The sequence below is a fragment of the Ovis canadensis genome, chromosome 15 (genome assembly GCF_042477335.2).
Source record: "Ovis canadensis isolate MfBH-ARS-UI-01 breed Bighorn chromosome 15, ARS-UI_OviCan_v2, whole genome shotgun sequence".
In the NCBI taxonomy this organism is placed as follows: domain Eukaryota; kingdom Metazoa; phylum Chordata; class Mammalia; order Artiodactyla; family Bovidae; genus Ovis; species Ovis canadensis.
In genome coordinates this window covers 36,319,858-36,339,594 of record NC_091259.1, presented here as the reverse complement: position 1 = coordinate 36,339,594, position 19,737 = coordinate 36,319,858, and the positions used below count along the sequence as shown (strand labels likewise).

Sequence of the window (19,737 nt, the reverse complement as noted above, 5' to 3'; positions counted from 1 at the left end):
GGGGCCAGGGGGCCTCAAGTTTGACCTAATCTTATCCACCTCTTTCAGTGCTGGCTTGGTTAATTTCAGGGCCAGAGGCCAGAGAGTGGACAGTGAGGGTGGGGCCTCTGTAATCTTTTCCCTAGCCCCCATCCATGCTGGTAGGCCTCCACCCTACCTCAACCCGAGATGGTGTCAGGCTAGCCCTTCCACCAGCCCCTGAATTACTGATGCCTGCAGCCCCCAGACAGCACAGTGCACTTTCTGCCCTCTGGAAGGAGCCTGTCTCCCCTTTCCCTCCCTTCCCTTGGTGAGAGGAGAGAGGCGGCTCTGAGGCTGGATGGGACAGTGGGATCATGGCACCACCCAGTGTCCATTTCCTCATCTGAGCTTTTGAGCGTCCAAGGGAAGCAGGGGAGATTGGACCAGGAAACCAAGACAACAGCAAGTCAGCAGAGTTTGAAATGAACATGCAGGGCACTGGAGGCAGTGTAGGCCACACTCGGCTTGAGAATTGAGTTCTTTGTCTTAATCCACTGTCCCCAGGACCACCAGCCCTCACAGAGTCACAGAAGGCTTGGCCACCAAAGGCCTGTAGGGAGCAAAATAGACAATCCTTAATTTTCAGAAAGAGAAACTGAGGTCCTGAGAAAGGCAGCGACTTGTCCAGGTGACACAGCCAGCCGGTGTCAGAGACAGAGCAACAACCCAGGTCTCTGGGTCCATTTCAGAGTCCTTCTCATTGACCCCGTGGGTTGGGAGGAGACACTCCAGTGAGACACAGACTGGAAAACTTGGCTCTTGCAACTCAGGGCCAAGGTATTTGTGACATCCTCCTCTGAATGTGGGCTCATGGATGACAAATAAAACCTGACAGGCCAACCCCCTAAACAGAATTCAGGACTTCCAAGACACTGGAGCTGCCCACAACAGTGGGAGAGATGAACAGGATGAGGCAGGCCCAGCCGTGGGGGATTTCAGGGAGGGGGCGCTCCTGAAATTTCTTGGATGTAGCAGCAAGGCAAACAGGAAGAAGGGTATTCCGGGCCTGAGGCTCACCTGAGGAGAAGAGCTGTGGAGAGGAGTCGTGTTTCTAGAAGCTTCTGTACACAGGCCCCGAGCCTGCCAACCCAGCTGCCTTGGAGGGGGCTGGTCCTGGGTGAGTCACTTCAGCCTCTAACCCCTGCTGTAAGCCCTCCATCCCCGTGAACCGTGAGGCTTCCCTGGATCCCAGGCTGTCACCCTGGAGCACCTGGGGTGCTGTGCAAACTACTCAGTGTCCCCTCCAGAACTGTCAAATATTAACCTTGGGGTGGGCCCATGCCAGCTGTTACTTAACCAGCTCCCAGGAGAGCAGCCGCTGCTGAAAGCCACGGATCCAGGTAACCTTCAATGTCCTCATGAACACTCTCCCCCTCCCTCTCCATGAACGTCACAAGGACTGGGAGCTACTGAACTTTCACTTCACTTTGGGATTTTCCACAATTCATACACAGATTAAGTCACGAATGAACACCAAGACTGGGACGTGATTGAATGAATTACTTTCAATCACGCAAGAGAGACAAAAACAGCCTTAGTCTGAGGGGATGCAATTCCGTTTGTCACCACCAGAGGGAGGATGTGTCTTACCCCGAATCCTATTCAAACGGTGTTTTCAACTCAGTCTAAGGGCTGAGAGAAGAGGGAGACAGAGGATGAGGTGGCTGGATGGCATCACCGACTTGACGGTCGTGAGTTTGAGCGAACTCTGGGAGATGGTGAAGGATAGGGAAGCCTGGAAAGCTGCAGTCTATGGTGTCGCAAAGAGTCGAACACGAAGGAGCGACTGAACAAAGGGCTGGGCGTCCTTTGCCGGAAGAGGCCTCCGGGTCTACCCGGTGCCCTGGTTTCCCAGGAGCGCCCTGGGTTATTTCCATTCTGTGTGCACACCCCTGTGGTGTAATTTGCCCTGCTCTGGGGTCTTGAGCCCTCATTCCTCCTGGAAGGTAGAGACCCTCTGTGGCCTGCACGGACTCCTCGGCTTGGGGTAGTTATGTAGCCTCTAACCACATACTTTGATTTAATCAGTATCATGAGCAGGACCTGCAGAGAGGCAAGCAAGAAAGGGGAGTCCCCAAGAGCCCACCCTGAGCATCCCCACTGGCCCAACCTGTCCTAGGGGGTGGGTTCCCGGGGCCGATAGGGATGGGGTGGGGCTGGGGGTGCTGAGCTGAAGAGGGGTCCAGGGCAGAGGGGGCTGTTGAGGCTCCCCCAGACCCAGGCCCTCCTCCCACTCACCCCTGCTGGAGAGATTAATGGCCTCCCTGTTGATCCTCGGCTCCGGGCAGCTGAGGTCTGAACTGCAGTTCAGCAGGGCTCTGCGCAGTGGTGACCCGCTCCTTGCCAGGCGCTCATTCTTCATCATCTGCCTGACAAACCCCCCGGGGGGGGGGAGGGGGGAGGTGGAGATCAGAGGCCAATGCCACAGCCGCCTGGCCTTGTCCTGTCGTCACAGTGAGCCTCTGGCTGGGAAGATGGATCGGGCCCGGGCCTTGGAGCCAGGACCGCAGCAGCCACAGGGCCTTGGGAGGGGAATCACGGAGCCAGGGACTGTGCTGAGACAGCCAGGGAGATGGCCGAGTGACCCAGCCTTAGAAGAAACCCTCAGCTCGGCCTCGGTGTTCCCCGCCCCCACTGGGGACACTCAATATCCTCTGCAGTTGAGTGGCTGAGAGCATGGGAAGGAAACCTTTTTAGAACATGGGACCTTGGGGTCCATGACCTCAGCTTGACTCTGGGGGCCCCGGGGGTGGGGGGCGCCTAGGGAGGTCGCCATGGGAAACCAGGTGGGGGCTTTTCCCCAGGGGTGGACGGGCCTCAGGCCCGGACAGCACTGGAACCAGCTGCACCCAGGGTGGTGGCTCCCCAGGCTCTGATTCGGTGACTTATTTAGGGGGACTTTCAGGCTGCCTGCGCTGACCCTACTGACCTCCCCACTCTCCCAGAGGCCCCGGGGCACCCCTGGCTGCCGTTGGCCTCTGGAGCTCTTAAACTTGGTTCCTGTTACAAGAAATTCTTGCTGTTGCTTCCCCGAAGGGCTCCCTTGGTATCACCAGGAGGAATTCCCCAGGTGAGGCGGCCAAGGGGAGGTTATAGGAGGGGAAGTTTCAGGCTGGGGCAGCAGTTTGAGGCCCAGAACCTCATCGGCAGCCCAGTACCGTCCATGCTGGGGATGCTGGTCTCCCTGCCAGCTTTGGCCTCTGCCTCCTGTGTGACCCTGAAACGCCCTCGTCTGTCTCTGGACTTGGCTTTGGAAAAAGCGAACACATGACCAAAATTGCAGGTGTTGACTTCAGAGTCAAGGGGCTCTAGGAAGGGGTAAGTGGGACCTGTAGCTGGTCCCCTTGTTACCCCCAGCCCCTAGATGAACAGTGCCCAGGGAGGCTGGGGGTACACACACACACACGCTCACTCCCTCCTAGCAGTTAAAACAGAGGTGCCCAGCAAGTGATGAAGGCAGACAAAAAAGATACACTTGACAAAGCAAAGGAGAGGAGGCCGGCTCGGCCCAGAGCCAGGAGCGTGTTGCATTCTCTCGTGGTCTTTGTTTCCTGAAAGGCCTATCAATCAGTAACAGAGTCGTGCCAAACCCAGCTGCCTGGAGCCAAGTGGCCCCGCCCTGAAGTAAATAACATTTCAGGTCTCCTGTCCGAGGACCATCTGCTCCTGAAGCAGTGAGTCACATCACTGGGGAGCGGCCTCAGCCCTCAGTCGCCTGCCCTGAGCAGGATGCGATGGGTCCCGCGGGGTCTCAGCGGCTCCCAGACCCTTCCTGAACCCTGCTCCCAGGGGACCTGTTAGAGATGCTGCGTCTCTTGAGACTCTGACCATTCCTTCATGTCTGTCTGCCTCCGTCTGCAAACCACATGAGGGTGGGCGCGGCATCTAATGGTTTACCCACCAGCCCCCAGTGCCGCACCCATCAGAGGCGTGTAGTACGCGCTCAGTAAATGCATGTTGACTGAGCTCGTGCCTGGCCAACCAGAGGAACGAATGAGGGACCACTTGTGCCTGCTGCTTCCCAGCTTCTCAGGGGGCAGGGAGAGCTGCTGGGCATTGCAGTCCGGTCAGGAGGCCGGTGGTGTGTCTGTGTGCACCCCTGGAGCCTGAACCAGGAAGGGGCTACTAGGGGCCTGTCCCAGCGACAGCCAGCATTTTGTCCCTGATGACAGTTAAGATCACAGGCTATGGAATCAACCCACCTGGATGTGAGCCCTGGCCTGACCAGTTGTGAACTATGGGATGGTGGCTATGTCCCCGCCCACCCCCAATCTCAGTTTCCCCCAGATGGAGAAACAACGTCTGACTTGAGGAGTCTGGGCTCCAGAATGGTCCTCGCAGACCAGCGGCTGCTTTGTTTATACTCTCGAAGATTCTCCCAGTGTGGACACCTGGTGCTCCTGAACTCTGCAGGCACCCCAGCCCTGTCCTTAATGCCTACAGTTCAGTTCAGTTCAGTTGCTCAGTCGTGTCCGACTCTTTGTGACCCCATGAATCGCAGCATGCCAGTGCATTCTTCTAGGACACCGTTCAGGGCCAGGAGGCAGAGGCCCTGAGTCCACGCTCAGCCCGACACCCTGGAGCGCGATTTGGGCCACAGTGTGGACATGGCCTGACCCGTCCTGGGAGGCCCCACCACCTTTGGACCCTCTGCCAGCTTGACTGGGCTCACCAGCCCCCCTGAGAACAGTGGAGGGAGGTCAATGGCTGCTGTGTGGGGACCAGGGAGGGTCTGTGGAAAAACTTTGTGGGTGTGTTGGGAGTGTGAGTGTGTGTGAGTGTGTGTGCCTGTATGTTAGAACTGGGGAGAAGCCAGACAGGCCAGGTGGCGGGTGGCCTGCGTGGACCCAAGAGGCTGTGCCTAGTATCTGGGGCATGGGGAACCGGTGGCTCCACCTTGCCAGCCACTCTCTGGACCACGACCCCTCAGCTGAGCATGAGGGCTGGGTTGGAGGTCACATCCATCACTCCCAGTGGTTCTTAGAGGACACGCACACAGCTAGGCAGGGAGTGAGCGTGGAGCCCAGCTTCACTGTGAGGCAGGGCTTGGGGTGACGGGCGGCCGTGTGGTGTAGAATCCGAGCCTGCCCCGTCCCTTCTTGTGGCACTAGGGGGAGGCAGATAACCAGATTCCCCGTGCAGTGGCTGGAAATGGAGGTGTCCACAGGGAACTGGAGACTGACTACAGTGCCAAGACAGCGGACTGTCCCCTCCAGAACCACACAGCTGCCAGGGCCCAGGAGAGGGAGGGGGAGGCAGCTCCTGGACTTCACACTGCCCTGCCCTCCTCTCCATCTGATGTTTTTCCTCCTCTCAAACCACGCAGTGAAAACAATCAGAGTAGGAATTGCAGCGGAAGAGGCGCGGGGGGTGATGGAGCACAGACTTGGGTCTGGAGCCTGGCTCTGCCACTGACTAGCTGGGCAGCACGGGGCCCGCTCCTTAGTGTCTCTGACCCTCAGTTTTCTCATCTGCAAAATGGGGGTCACAATGCCCAATGCATTAAAGAGATTGAGCGAGATCTTCTGTGTAAACAAGATCGGGGACTTCACTGGTGGCTCAGTGGTAAAGAATCCACCCATCAATGCAGGAAACATGAATTCGATCCCTGACCCGGGAAGATCCCACGTGTCACAGAGCAACTGAGCTCCTGCACCACAACTATTGAGTCTGTGCTCTAGAGCTTGGGAGGCACAAGCAACTGAAGCCCGTGGACCCTACAGCCTGTGCTCTGCAACAAGAGAAGCAAGAGCAGTGAGAAGCCCTGGCACCACAGCTAGAGAAAGCCTACCTGCAGCAACAAAGTCCCAGGGCAGCCAAAAATAAAATAAATAAAAATTATATTAAAAAAACAAGATCGGTAAGCCATAAAGCACTAGAGAAGTGCAATGTGGGTTTTAATTTCAGTGTGAAGCAATATCAATCAAGGTTTTCACTGGGTTGGGTGATTACATGCATTTCAATATAATTCAGCAAAATATGTATTGGATATTTGAATATCAAGTATGTGCCAGGCACCATGTTAAGTATTTTAATAAGCTTAAGTGGAAGTTGTTTATGAAACTGCAGAACGCAAACCCATAGACCTGCCTGTCTGGTGTTTCCTAAGTGCCAGTCCTAATACCTGTGCTGAGCAGCTGGGATTCAAGCCCCTGGGAAATGTAGAATACAGATCCCTGCTTCTGCAGTCTTGGATCTCTCTTTCTCTCTGTCTCCATGGTCGTGTGTGTGTGTGTGTGTGTGTGTGTGTGTGTGTGTGTGTGTGTGGTTGATTAGTTGAATTTAGGAACCACTGATCTAGTTCAGTCTTTGCTGAGCAGTGAAATCTGAGCCCCAAAGAGGGAGATACTCTCAGAGGACAGCAATCAGAGGCCAGGCCAGTCCCAGGTCCCCTCGAAGGCTTGTCCTCTGAGGAGGTACCTCAGCAGAGCGTCTAGAATAGGGAAGCAGAGGACTTGAGCTGGAGTCTCAGCTCTGCATTTAGTGACTGCTTAACCTTTAGCAGGTCACTTGCTTCTTGCAACCTCAATTTCCTCATCTATAAAATGTGAGTATTGATACCTGTCTCACTGGTGTCTTCCAGGGAGCATGCTTTAAAGCCTGCAAAGCTCTACTTTTTAATTCTGGACAGAGCCAAACCTGACTTTTCCAAGGAGAAGTCCCACAGACCGAACTGTCATCCACTTCCCTGAAGTTCAACCAGATCTAATATGGAAAAACAATCCCCTGAATGGAGCAGCAGCCGTCCCACCTCACCCTGCCCCAGTCCAAGGTTTCGGGTGCTAGTCTTTGGGTGACACCTGCTGGCCATATCAGGTACTGCACAATCCTGTCACCAAACAACCGTGGGGAATATTGTCTCCTTGGACACTCACTGCCACCCCACGTGATAGGTGTTATGCTCCCATTTTACAGGTAAGGAAAGTGAGTTCCTGCTAGGCACAGTGAATCTCTGATTCCAGGTCCTTTGCTCAGCTCCATCTCTTCCTTACCTCTTGCTCTTAGACTGAGCAGGGTGGGCAGGAGAGCACCCTAAACCACCTCGAATAGGAACTGGGATTAGGGGCATGGCCTGAGTTGGGGGGCCAGGTCCAGGCTGGTCTAGATTGTTGTCCTAGTGGCAACAACCCCACCAGGCAGAAGACCTGGTGTTCCCCGTCTCCAGAGAAGCTAGACTGATGGCAGGGGCTGCAGCTGCAGCGAGACCCTCTGAGGAGGCTCGGGGAGGCTGTTTGGCCAGGCTGTGAGCTGAGGGCTTTGGAACAGCCCTCTGTGAGCTCAGTTGTTCTGGGCAGTGGCTGGCCTGAAGTGCAGCGCACGTGCGCGTGTGTGTGTATGTGTGGTCTAAGCTACTTCTCAGTCAGGACAGCATCAAGTGTAGTGGTTGAGAATGAGGATTCAGCCTTATCTCTTAGAGATGCGCCCTGAAGGGTCTGCAGATGAACTTATATAATGCATGAGATTTGCTTAAAAATATCCTTGCTGATGGGAAGTGAGGGTGGAGGGGGAATACAGATAAGACAAGATTGGCCACGAGTCACTGATTGTTTGCCCTAGAAGATGGGCGCAGGGCAGTTCATTACACTCTTCTCTCTGCTTGTGATACGTTTGCAAATGTCCACATTAAAACCTTTCTGAAAACTTGACAACAGAGATGCTACCAACCTCCACGAATGGCAATAAAGAGGAAGGAGACCCTGTGGCCAGTCCTGCTCAAGGCTTGGGCCTCTGACACTTCCTAGCTGTGTGAATTTCCCTATGTCTCAGTTTCGCTGTCTGTAAAATGGGGATGATCCTAATGATATTAGTCTTACAGGTTGTTTGGAGGGTTAACTAAGATCATGCATCTAAAGTACTTGGCATAGTGCTGGATCATAATAGGGTTTAATGATAATAATCGTTATTAGGAGCCCATGGCTCTGGTTATAATTTGCCAAAAGAAAAAGCTACTTTGGCTGACTCAGACAAACAACTGGCCAATTCAGTTCAGGTTCTGACCAATGAGTCTTGGAAGGCTCAGCCTTAAACCACCTCGTGCCAGGTGTGTGGGTATCTCACGCACCCGTATCTCAGATGGGCAAACACACCCCACAGAGCCAGGTTCATGAAACCCCCACAGGGAATTTGAGATGTCCCAGCTCCTGGTACATCTATTTCTATCCAGCTTTTACTCTCCAGGCTCTTCCCATCACAAAGCCCACTCACATCCTGCCTTGATTTTTCCTAACCACTCCTTTCTCTGAGCTGAAGCATCTGTCTTCACGGTCTCACTGAATCTCAGCCCTAGGTAGAATCTTAAATGTCTTCTAACTGAACACTATGGCTGTGGAGGATAGAGTGGCAGGCAGGGCTACCCAGATGACGGGCGGGAGACAGCAGACAATACAACCTGGGTCCTGAATGCCTCGGTAGATGGAGAGCAGGCCTGGGGGTAAGGAGTCCTGCCTGCAAGAGCTGCCACTGACCCTCAGGCCATGTGGCCTGGGTGTTCTTCACCTGCACAGCCACAGTTTCCTCCTCTGTGACACAAGGCGCTCCCAATAGATGGCCTCCAGACCACTTCCCACTCTGACCTTTAGAGTCAGTGTGCAGACCTCCGCATGCTGACCTCTCTCTGTCTCCTTCCCCTCCGAGTGCCAGTTCACCAGGGTAGGGACCCACCTGGGGGCTTTCAGGGACACTGGGAGCTCCTTGCACAGGGCCAGGCAAAAACTTGCTGAGAGTGCAAATAAGCTGACAACACATGCTTCCTCTGAGTTGAGTGTGAGCAGTGGCCAGTGAAAGGACAGAGATTTCAGACTAGGAGAAATGGGAAACCTCCCCAAATACCACACTTTATCCACAACTTGGAGGTTCCCAATGCATCCTACAGTGTTTGAATGGTTCTGGGAAGTCCTTGCAGTGAAAGAAACCTATTTGCCTTGGGTATGCCAGTGTTTTCCAAGCCTATTTGACCAGAACTCAGTTTTTGCATGTCACCTATTTCCTGCTCATGAAACTCTTGGGAAATGCAGTATAAGATCATTCTGCCTTGTCAGCTGGGTTTGTTTAAGTACGATCACATGTGGTAGAGATGCTACACTTTCAGTGCCATGTAGTCTGAGATTGGGCCTCCCGCTCCTCATGCCTACATTCTCAGCTGAGCCTGCGACCCACACTGGACTGGGCTGGGCCTTCAGGGGTTGTTCAGAGTCTTACTGGGGCTTCCCAGGTGGTGCTACTGGTAAAGAACCTGCCTACCAATGCAGGAAACTTAAGAGATACTGGTTTGACCCCTGTGTTGGGAAGATCCCCTGGAGGAAGGTATGGCAACCCACTCCAGTATTCTTGCCTGGAGAATCCGGACAGAGGAGCCTGGAGGGCTACAGTCCACAGGGTCGCACAGAGTCAGACACGACTGAAGTGACTTAGCACACACACACGCAGAGTCTTACCCGGTGTGTGTAAATGATGCCATTTGACCTAGGCAGCATTTCCTCTCCAAACATTCTGGAAAAAGTGTGTCTAGTCACGCCCTGCAACCCCCGATAATCCACACAGGGTCACAGGGCAGCAGCAGCTCATGGGAAAGAGGTCTAGCATCATTGGTGTGTCAGCCCCAAAGAGCCAATCAAATCTTGGGCAACAGAGAAGGTCCAATACCTATCTAGGGAGTGTCAATTTCTGTCCTCAGAACTGCTCAGACCTCATGTGGAGTATTGGGGCCATTCTGCTTTTAAGGGAGATGCAGGGATAGTTAGGGGCTTCCCAGGTGGTGCTAGTGGTAAATAATCTGCCTACAATGCAGGAGGCCCAGGAACTGTGGGTTCCATCCCTGGGTCAGAAAGATCCCCTGGAGGAGGGCATGGCAACCCACTCCAATATTCTGGCCTGGAGAATCCCATGGACAGGAGCCTGGGGGGCTACAGTCCATGGGGTCACAAAGAGTCGGACATGACTGAAACGACTTAACTTGCATGCAGGGGTAGTTAGGGAGTTTGGGATGGGCATGCACACACTGCTATATTTAAAGCAGATAACCAATAAGGACCCATTATATAGCACAGGGAACTCTGCTAAATGTTACATGGCAGCCTGGAGGGGAGGGGAGCTTGGGGGAGAATGGACACAAGCTTATGTAAGGCAGAGGCCCTTTGCTGTCCACCTGAAACTATCACAACACAGCTTGTTAATCGGCTATACCCCAGTACAAAATAAAAAGTTTTTTTTTAACAAAGGAGATGTTTTGAAAGTTGAATATGTGCAAAGGGGAAGATCAGGAGAGGGAAAGTTCTGGAAATTATGCTGGAACAGGAGAGATGGACAGAACTGTGATATTTAGCCTGGCAAAAGGCAGGCTTGAGGCGAGGAGGGCACTGTGGAGGCTCTTCTCAAATATTTCCAAGACTGTCATCTGGCCGATCCTTTGAACTCCAGAGGGCTAAGGCAGAGCGGGCCCCATAAAGAAAAGAGTGAGTGTGATCACAGAGGGTAAGGTTAGGATGAACTTCTGTGTGGGTAGGGAGCCCCTCGTCCTGGAAGAATTTAACCAGACTGTCAGCACCTGTCTGGTGGTGTAGAGAGAGCATGTGGGTGTGAAGTGGGGCTGCTCAGGGGGGTTCTCAGACACCGCTGGGCCCCTCGCCTAGTCTATGGCTGTTGGGCTGGTACCCTCCACCCTTCTCACCGTTCCCACAATGTTGCCATTTCCCCTGGCAACCCCAAACAGCATTTTACCCACTGCTACAGTACTCCAGACTTTGCCCGCCAGCACGTGGACTTTCTGTGCTCAGCGAGGCTGGAGGGGCTTCCTGGTGTCTTCCATGACCCTTGGGCTTTGAGGGGCACTTCAGTCCTCCATGCTGGTGTCCCTACCCCAGGGATGGGAGGGGCATTGTCCCCCAGAGAGGGTGCAGAGGGGACTCTAAGTGACCTTCTTCCCCTGAGATGCTCTGCTCAGAGAATGAAGTGGCCAGATTTCTTAGGAAGAGGGCTTTGAGCATGTAAGTCAGGGCCAGTTCCACAGCTGGGACCTTGACCTCCCCTGCAGAGTAGAGGAAAATCTCTTCAGGGGCTGTGGCCTTTCAAAGTGTCCTCTGTGCATGTAGCACTGGACAAACACATAAATTACATGGTGTGTGACATCTCTGAGGCAAGGGACTGTGATGGGAATCCAGTCCTGGATTCCTGTGCCAGAATCCAGAAAACCTGCTTCTTGACTCATCTCAGCCTCCACGGTGTGACCCACCCCCTAGGATAGACTCAGGCTCTGTAGGACCTGAAGCTTAGACCATTTGGAGGGCCTTCCTTCAGGAAAACAATACACAGCTATGAATTCAAAATGAGGGACAAACATGGTTATTTAGGATGCTAAAAAGAAAAATTGCTGCAAATTACAAATTTTGAAACAACTGGCAAATACCATAGACGTCACACAATCTGGGGAAATAACAATATTTATGTGACCTCACTACCTGACACACTTCTATAATGCCTTGAAAACATTTTTCTTAAACAATTTTTCTGCTCACAATTTTACCAACCAGCTCCTGGCTCCATACATTTCCGACCTGGTTTCTCTTCCATGACGCACATTTCTAGTATAGACATCTTAGGCCATATCATGCTGTGATTCGACTCGGGCCCTGCAACTTTGTGTCGCAAAGCCAAGTAAGTTGATTCAAGGGGTGGTCGTATTCCTACAGCCATTCCCTATGCTGGGATGGCTGCGAAAAAACATACCTCACCAATCCCAGATCTAATGAGTGAGCTATAGGTTCATCTCTCACTCGCTTTGTGGGATCCTGAGTCAGATCCCCAAATGCACACCGGAACCCCAAATGCACACCAGTGGAAAAGAGCAGAAGCCATAATTGACTGCAGATCAACTATAGTATTCTACCAAGTTACCAATACCATCTGACTATGTGAACTCATTGCTGAGACCCTGTAGAACTCTGGGACGTCAATTGTATTAGATTCACGGTAGCTCTGCCTCTGGGCACATCACAAGCCTCTCAGAGTTCCCGTTTCTTCATCTGAAAAGTGAACAAGACCTTTCTGGCCTCATCTGGTCTGTTATGGACAAGGATCTGAAATGAAAGAAAACGCGAAGCCTTTGTGATCCCCAAAGTCCCGCGTGGTGATAAACATGAGAAAGACCACAGTGAGGCTGGCTGCCCGGGGATCTGCTGAGACCTGGCTTTAGGGTCAGAGTTCTTGAATCTCTGGCGCTCACCTGTCCAGGCCAGAAACTCTCATCTGATAAGGGGAAAGCTTAAGGCTTTGATTCCAGTTAAAGGACACACTGCTGCAAGACATGACCCATGAAGTTGTAATTGGGTATTTGTAGCCCTGTAAGAATGAGCTTGCCTGATCATGAAATCAGCATCAAGTGCCTCTTAGTGCAAGGAAGCATCAGGCTCTGCAGGTACAAACCAAACAGGTTCGGAGCAGCCTAGTATTTGGAAGAGGAGACAAGTCAGATGTGTACATAAGTAGTAGCCATAATGCGGGAGGAAGGGGTAAGAGCCACAGGCCAAGGAGAAGTCTGGGGCAAGCCGAGTCCGGAGAAGGGCTGGTCCGTGCTGGCTGGGGAGAGCTGCGGGTGCCTGACCAGGCCTTGCTGCTAAAGGAGGCTCACACAGGTGGAGAAGGGGCACCGGGCACTTGAGGAAGGAGGAGTGAAAAACATCTCACTCAGGCTTTCCAGAGAGAAGATGTTCCCGTACAATTTGATGAACACATTTGTGGGTGCCTTGTGGGTCAGGAGAGCTGCAGCATAACCTGGAAAGCTAGCAAAGTGAGCTCCCACTCACGGAATTTTCCTGTTTTTCTTTCTCGCTTCGGTTGGATTCCTCCCACCTTCCCCCGCCCCCACCCCTCGAGAAAGAGCTGGCAATGAGCTTCAGCTGCACAGAATTTGGGCTTCATGGAACCTCTTTGGGTTCAATTCTTAGCCATTTTCAGAGTGGGGAGCAGAGAGAGGACTACGGTGAAGTGGCTGCGGTTATTGAGGGGGTTTCTGCACCCCCTGACCAAACCTCCTGAGACAGTGGCCTGTACAAGGTCTGCGGGCCCCCAGAGGTGCCATCTGTCGGTGGTGGGGAGCCTCAAAGATTGGAGTCCTTTGTTCAGAGAGCTTAGGACCATGATACTAGAATACAAGATGTGGAGAGGGTAAGTGACAAAATGTACCTAGACATCCTCAGAGTTAAGCATACAGAACTTTGGTTTAAGAAATGCCCAGGTAATTTAATGACAGTACTGCCTCTTTATATAAGCATCATAGTCTATGAATTGCAATGATTCACCTTGTCTCAAGACCCTGATGCTGGGAAAGATTGAGGGCAAAAGGAGAAGGGGGAGACAGAGGATGAGATGGTTGGATGGCATCATCGGGTCAATGACATGAGTTTGAGCAAGCTCTGGGAGATGGTGAAGGACAGGGAAGCCTGGCGTGCTGCAGTTCACGGGGTTGCAAGGAGTCGGACAGACTTAGCAACTGCACAATAACAACAAGCTTGTCTCAAAAAGACAGAAGTATTCTAGATACACGTGCATGCATTTGCAGCAAAAATGGTTTACTTTGTGTGGTTTACGTCTGAGTATGTGTGTGTGAAAATACATGTTTCTGTCTCTGCCTACACTAGAGAACATGCAGAGGGGAAGAAACCGAGGCCCCAGAAAGATAATGACTTGTCCAAGATCACAGCTGACTACAGTGGCAAAAATAGGACTAGAACCCAGAACTCTTCATAGAACATTAAAATCAATTACAGATTGGAGGGGAAAAAAAAGCCAAGGAAATCCTTATTTGTTTTTTTCTCCTCCAACCAAGGAATAAGTACTAAGAAGGTCAATCCTGAATTAGCTATATAACCCCAAATATCAAGTTTGTACCACTGACCTGGTTCAGTATTGATTCCTTTTATGAAAACCATGATCATACTGAGTTGTTAAAGAATTTCAGAGCACATAGGAAGGCTCTACTAAAATAATTATACGCCTTTGTTTTTGAAGAAAAGTATCCAAAATATATAAGCTGTTGTTTGAATTAAACAATAAAAACATCTGTGGTTTCTCATGATGGCTCTAGTCCTAATATAACATGGCAAAATAAAACCCCCCAAAATATCCATGATTAACCTGAATTGGAAAGGGTTCACCTCCCAGCGTCTTCATATAGCTGCTTCAACTGGCATTGGTAAAACACTCACACGCACACCAGCTACTTCATCACCCACCATTCTAATGCAATAAAATATTGAAATTAATCACTGGTTTTAAATGAACGGTGTGTCTCTACTGGCAATGAATCCCACAAATTAGGGCATATGCATAGGTGTCAATGCAGGATTTTTGGATTGTATTCAAATTGCATCTGAGCACAGGTGTGCCTGTCATTAAGTGTTTATGTTTACCTGTACACATGGATGTTTGCCTGGGCAACTGTGTTTGTTCTCACGTCGGTGAGCATACATTTCTGTGGGGGTGTGAGGGCTCCTTTCCAAGTTGGGACTCTAAAGGAATTGTCCCTCCTATCAAAATTAAAAAAGAGCCCCTTCAAAATGTCAGCTGTGGGAGGAAAGCATCAGGGTTTGGTGTGGGCGGAGGTGAAGCACGCGTCCCACTTTCCTGTCGCTTTTCCCTGGGGGTTCCCTTGCTGGGATTCTTGCTGACTCTGCCAGGCTACTCCCCACCTCCGTCTCCTGTTAAGAGGGGACTTCGGAACATCGCGGAGCCAGACTGTCACTTTCAAGGATGTTTTCCTAAACACTGAGGGACAAAACCTAGGAAATAGAAAATACGAAAGCAGAAGGACCGCCTGTTTTCAGGTCCTTCCTTGAGGACCACCACGCCACGCTTTTCCAGCCTCCAATGCACCTTCCTTCCGTGTTTCTGTGGCTGCTTCCTGGATTCACAACGCCTGAACTCTGGCCTCGCTGCCATATGGACTGCAGAACGTCCCCCCAGTATCCTCTCCCATCCAGCTCTTCCCTCCCCTCCCCCGCACAGGTCAAGGTCCTCTGAGCAAAGCCAATAACATTAGCGATAGACGTATTTGCTTGCTACACGCCAGCCACCGGGCTAGTCTTATTTAATCCTCACGATAGCTCTCCGAGGCGGATACTGTGGCTGTCCCCACATTACAGGTGAGGGAACAGGGGCTTAGTGCCCATGAATTCCCCAAAGCTGTACAGCTAGTGAGGAGCAGAGTTGGGCTGAGATCTTAGCTCTGGCTTCAAAACCACTCTCTTAACCACCACATTATACATTTAGAGAGCTTCCTTGTGCTAGAGGGAGTCTGCCCTCCTCACCTGCCCACCCCCGCTCCCCATATCCTCGCAGCCTCTTCAGGAGACAGTCAGCAAATGACTTCACCCTTCAGGTCACACCTGACTCTCTCCACAGGATACTGTGGTCCCTGAAAGGCCCTCAGGTGTAACCAGCATAAAAGGGACACTCAGGTTAGAGGAGGTACTTCAGGTAAATGGAGAGAAGGGGGTCCCCCTCTCTCTTTCCAGCATGTGGGGCCCGAGCAGCTGTGCTGACACCCCCAGGCCCTACTCAGAGGCTGCCCCTCCCGACAGACAGCAGCCCCTTTCATCCTGTCTGACTTAGCAGTTTATTTTAGGCACGGCCTGACCAGGTGCTCTGGGTCAATAGGCTTAGTTTTAAATAACTGGATTCCTGTCGGCAATGGTCTCCTTCAGAAGGGGAGGAACAGGGCAGACGAATGAGCCCAGCAGGCTGGCAGTGCTGAAGGACGCTCTCTGCCAGCAGACTGGAGATTCCTGGGCTCTGTGGCTGCCTGAGCCCCGGCAGGCCCCCCGCTTCCTCCCAGCAGACTGGAGATTCCTGGGCTCTGTGGCTGCCTGAGCCCCGGCAGGTCCCCTGCTTCCTCGCTCCGGGTCTCAGCTTCCTCACCTGTCAAGTGGAGGGCGGGCTGTGTCCTCTCAAACACCTGTTGCAGTCTGCCCCTTGTCTCTGATCTAGACCTGTGTGTGTGTTCAGTCACTCAGTGGTGTCCGACTCTTTGTGACCTCATGGACTGTAGCCTGCCATCCTCCTCTGTCCATGGGATTCTCCACACAAGAATACTGGAGTGGGTTGCCATTTCCTACTCTAGGGGATCTTCCCAACCCAGGAATGGAACCTGTGTCTTTTGGGTCTCCTGCATTGGCAGGCAGATTCTTTACCATTAGCACCACCTGGGAAAGCCGATACTTGTGTTTCCAGAGGGCAAAACACCTAGTGAAAAAGCATCTTCTGTGGAGTGGTGAGTTGGTGTCACGGAGTAGGGCCACCAGGGGAGGCAGCCCCGCACAGAGCAAGCACTTCTGCCCCAGAATCAGGAGACCTGGGTTCCAGTCTTGCTTGTGATACAAACTGGGTGACCTTGAACAAGCCAAACCTCATTTTCTCACCTGTTTAAAAGGGCGTGATAAAGCTTCAAACAGTATTGTGAGGACGGCACAGCAGTCGCAGGTGAGAGCCCTTTAAACTCTAAAAGCACTATAGGAGAAAAGTAAACGCACCTGGCAGGTCCTCAGAAAGTTAAAAATTGAATTACCATAGGATCCAGCAATTACCACTCCCCAAAGAGTTGAAAGCAGAGTCTCAAAGAGATACCCAAACACCTATGTTCAAGGCAGCAATTGTCCATAATCGCCAAAGGGTGGGGGCAACGCAAGTGTCCACTGACAAATGAATAGACAAAACAAGTCTATATATACTGTGGAATATTATTCAGCTATGAAAAGGAATACAATTCTGACACGTTACAACATGGATGAAACTTAAAGACATTATGCTAAGTGAAAGAAGATACAAAGCTGTACGATTCCGCTTACGTGCAAATTCATAACGACGGAAAAGTAGATTCATGCTTACCAGGAGCTGGGGAATACAGAGTTTTTAATGGGTACCTTTCTGTTTGGATGGTGAAAAGTTCTGGAAATGAACAGTGGTGATGGCAGCGCAACACGTAAAAATGAAATGGTAACTTTTCTATCATGTAGATGTCAATGTATTTTAAAAAGTAAATGCCTTGGGCCCCAGTGCCTAACCCACTGCCTGGCACACAGCGGGTACTCAACATCCATTTTATAACTGAGAGGATACCCTCACTCAAGCCCTAGTCAATTCCATGCCAACTTTAGGCAGATTGCTTTAAGGAATAAACCAGTTTCTGCTTAGTGACAAAGCTGTGGGGTAGCGGAGATGGAGGAAGATAAAGGAGGAAGATACAGGAGATACAGCTGACATAAAAACTATTCGTTGCAAATAATGTCTGAGTAATCACAATGTGCGTGGTGGGAGGAAAATTCCCAGAGTGCTAGGGTGTCTGGGCTCACCTAGGGCTTCCCACGAGGCAGGCTTGCAGAGGGAACTAGGGGCTGGAAGGGCGTGCAGTTTTCAGCTCTGAGATGGACAGTCACCCGGGGCGGCACCAAAGGATCTTCGTCTGGCTTTTACTCCCAGAATCAGGTTCCCCCACCCAAGTGGTAAACTGAGTTGGGAGGAAGCACGAAGCCTTGGACCCAGGTGACCCGGCCGGGGAGACCCGGGGCGCCCTTGGCCCGAGCAGGGCGGGCTCTTAGCACACGTATGGCACACGCCTGTGCGCGACCGCAGGCTGCGAGCCGGTGGGTGGCAGGGACCCCTCGCCTCTCAGACGGCGAGCCCTGGTCCGGGTCGTGGGGTCCGGGCCCTCGCCCCTGTGCCTGGGCTTGCGGGGGTGGGTAGGGGGGCGTCTGGGCTCGGGGCTCGCGCGGCGCTCCCCAGCCCGGGTGCCGCGGGGGGGCGGGGAGAGCGGCCGCCTAGCCCAGCCCCGCGGATGACAGGAGCGAGGGAGCCGAGGAGGGAGGAGCCGCCGCCGCCGAGCGCTGGGCTGAGGAGCGGAGAGAGCGGGGCGCGGAGTGCGGGCGGCTGGGAGCGCGCTGAGCGGGGGAGAGGCGCTGCCGCACGGCCGGCCACAGGACCACCTCCCCGGAGAATAGGGCCTCTTTATGGCATGTGGCTGGTAACTTTCCTCCTGCTCCTGGACTCTTTACACAAAGGTGAGACCCGCGCGGGCTTCAGGGCGGCGGAGGCGGCGGCGCCGGGGTGCGCGAGGCTGGCGGCGAGGCGGGGTGCCCGGGGGTGGGCGGCTGGGTGGGAGGCCTCCAGGTACTCGGGGCTGGGGGACGCACCTCGGCCCCGGGTGGGTTGCACCGGGGGCGGGGCAGGCAGCCGGAGAGCGGCCAGGTGAGAGTCCGCCCTGGACCGCTCGGCCAGCCACCCGCGCCTGCCGTTTCGGGGCGCGCCCGGCGGGGTGATGGTGAGAGAGCCCCTCAGCTCCCCGCTCCCTGCTGGGCTGCTGTTCTGCCCGGACCCCTCCCCCAGCCCCTTGCCCGCCGCCTGCGGCTGGGTGGCGCTGGGACCCCGGGGTGCCCTCCGAGTCGAGAGGTCCTCCGGCCGTGACGGTTCACCTGGAAGTCCTGGTGGAACCGGGCCGCGGCTTACTTCCCCTCTGCCGCCGGGTGCCCCTCCGCCGCCCCGGACCCCCTGCACCGCACCGCATGGCGCTTATCCTTGCCCTGGCTGGATGCAGGGCGAGGAGAGCTAGGGGTCCCGAGACTTGGGGTCCCTCGGATACCAAGTTTCTTCTCCAAACCTAGAGGTAGCCTTCTCCCAGCCCCATCTCACCCCCCACCCCTGCCCCAGGGCACTAGCCTCGGCTTCTTCGCTAAGACACCTGGCCACCTCGGGCAGCGCGCCCCAAGGTGCGAGATTCTACGCTTCGGCGCCTGGTCAGCCGACCTGGGACAAGACTTGGGTTGGGGCGGGGGCGTGTCGCTTTCCCCGGAGAGAAGGCGTTGCTAGGGGTGGGTCCAGGTGTCCGGCATGTCCAGACCTGCTGCTGGGGCTCTGCGCACCTGATCCTTGAGGCAGCCGGGGTTGGGGGTTGGAAGTGGTCACACATCTTCGACCAGAGTCACCTGGTCACCAAGTCGGCATCAGGCCGTCCCCGGAGCTCGGACTTCCAGGCGTTTGCAGAGGACGTGCCCCCAGGCGCGCGGATGGCGGGAGAGGAGGCGGCCGAACTCCGCGCCCTTGCGCGGCGGAGCACACACGCTCGCTCTTTCGAGCTCAGCTTTACCTGTTCAGCCCTCCAACTTTTCTCCTCCGCGCCCTGGGGGACAGCCTCTCCCCCACTTTGCCCAGGCGGCTGCGCTGGCCCAGCTGCAACTCTTGACCCCTAGGCGATGGGGGAAGGGCAATCCAGCCCAGGGTTGGCGCTCCCGGAGCGGTCTCTAGTCCTTCATTGCCCGAGCCCCAGTGGTATGGAGTCTGCAACCTGCTGGAACTGGGTGCAGTATCTTGTGGCTTTGGGGGAGAAAGGTGACCCTTATCTTATCTGTAAATACCGCCGGGTCAAAGCCAGATTGATGGCCGAGATGCTGCTGAGGTTTGCCTGGAGACCGGGGTGCGGGGCGAGGGGCGGCCTCTGAACCGTGGACAAAGTAGTTGAGTTTCTCTGACCCAGTGGGGTCCACGGGGTGACACACCAAGGCTGGTCTAGATTGATTAACCCCTTGCCCCCTGCACAGCACCCTCTCACATCACCTCAATGGAGCCAGAAGCCCGCCTCTCGTTCAACCGCGCCCCCACCCACCCCAGTCTCCCTTCTCCCCAGGCTCTTCCTGCCTCCCTCCGCCCCCGCAGGCTGGCTCGGCTCGCAGCTTTAAT

The 19,737-nt window shown here is 53.8% G+C and overlaps 1 protein-coding gene across 1 annotated transcript in view; it reads left to right on the top strand.

Moving 5' to 3' along the window:
• The first annotated feature begins 17,882 nt into the window (after window positions 1–17,882).
• The window catches only part of DSCAML1 (DS cell adhesion molecule like 1), a 361,994-nt gene continuing 360,139 nt past the window's right edge, over window positions 17,883–19,737 (top strand). The window contains exon 1 of the mRNA XM_069553443.1: window positions 17,883–18,065. Within this exon, the coding sequence (XP_069409544.1) occupies window positions 18,020–18,065 (46 nt within the window). The 5' untranslated portion in view covers window positions 17,883–18,019. The remainder of the gene's footprint in view (window positions 18,066–19,737) is intronic.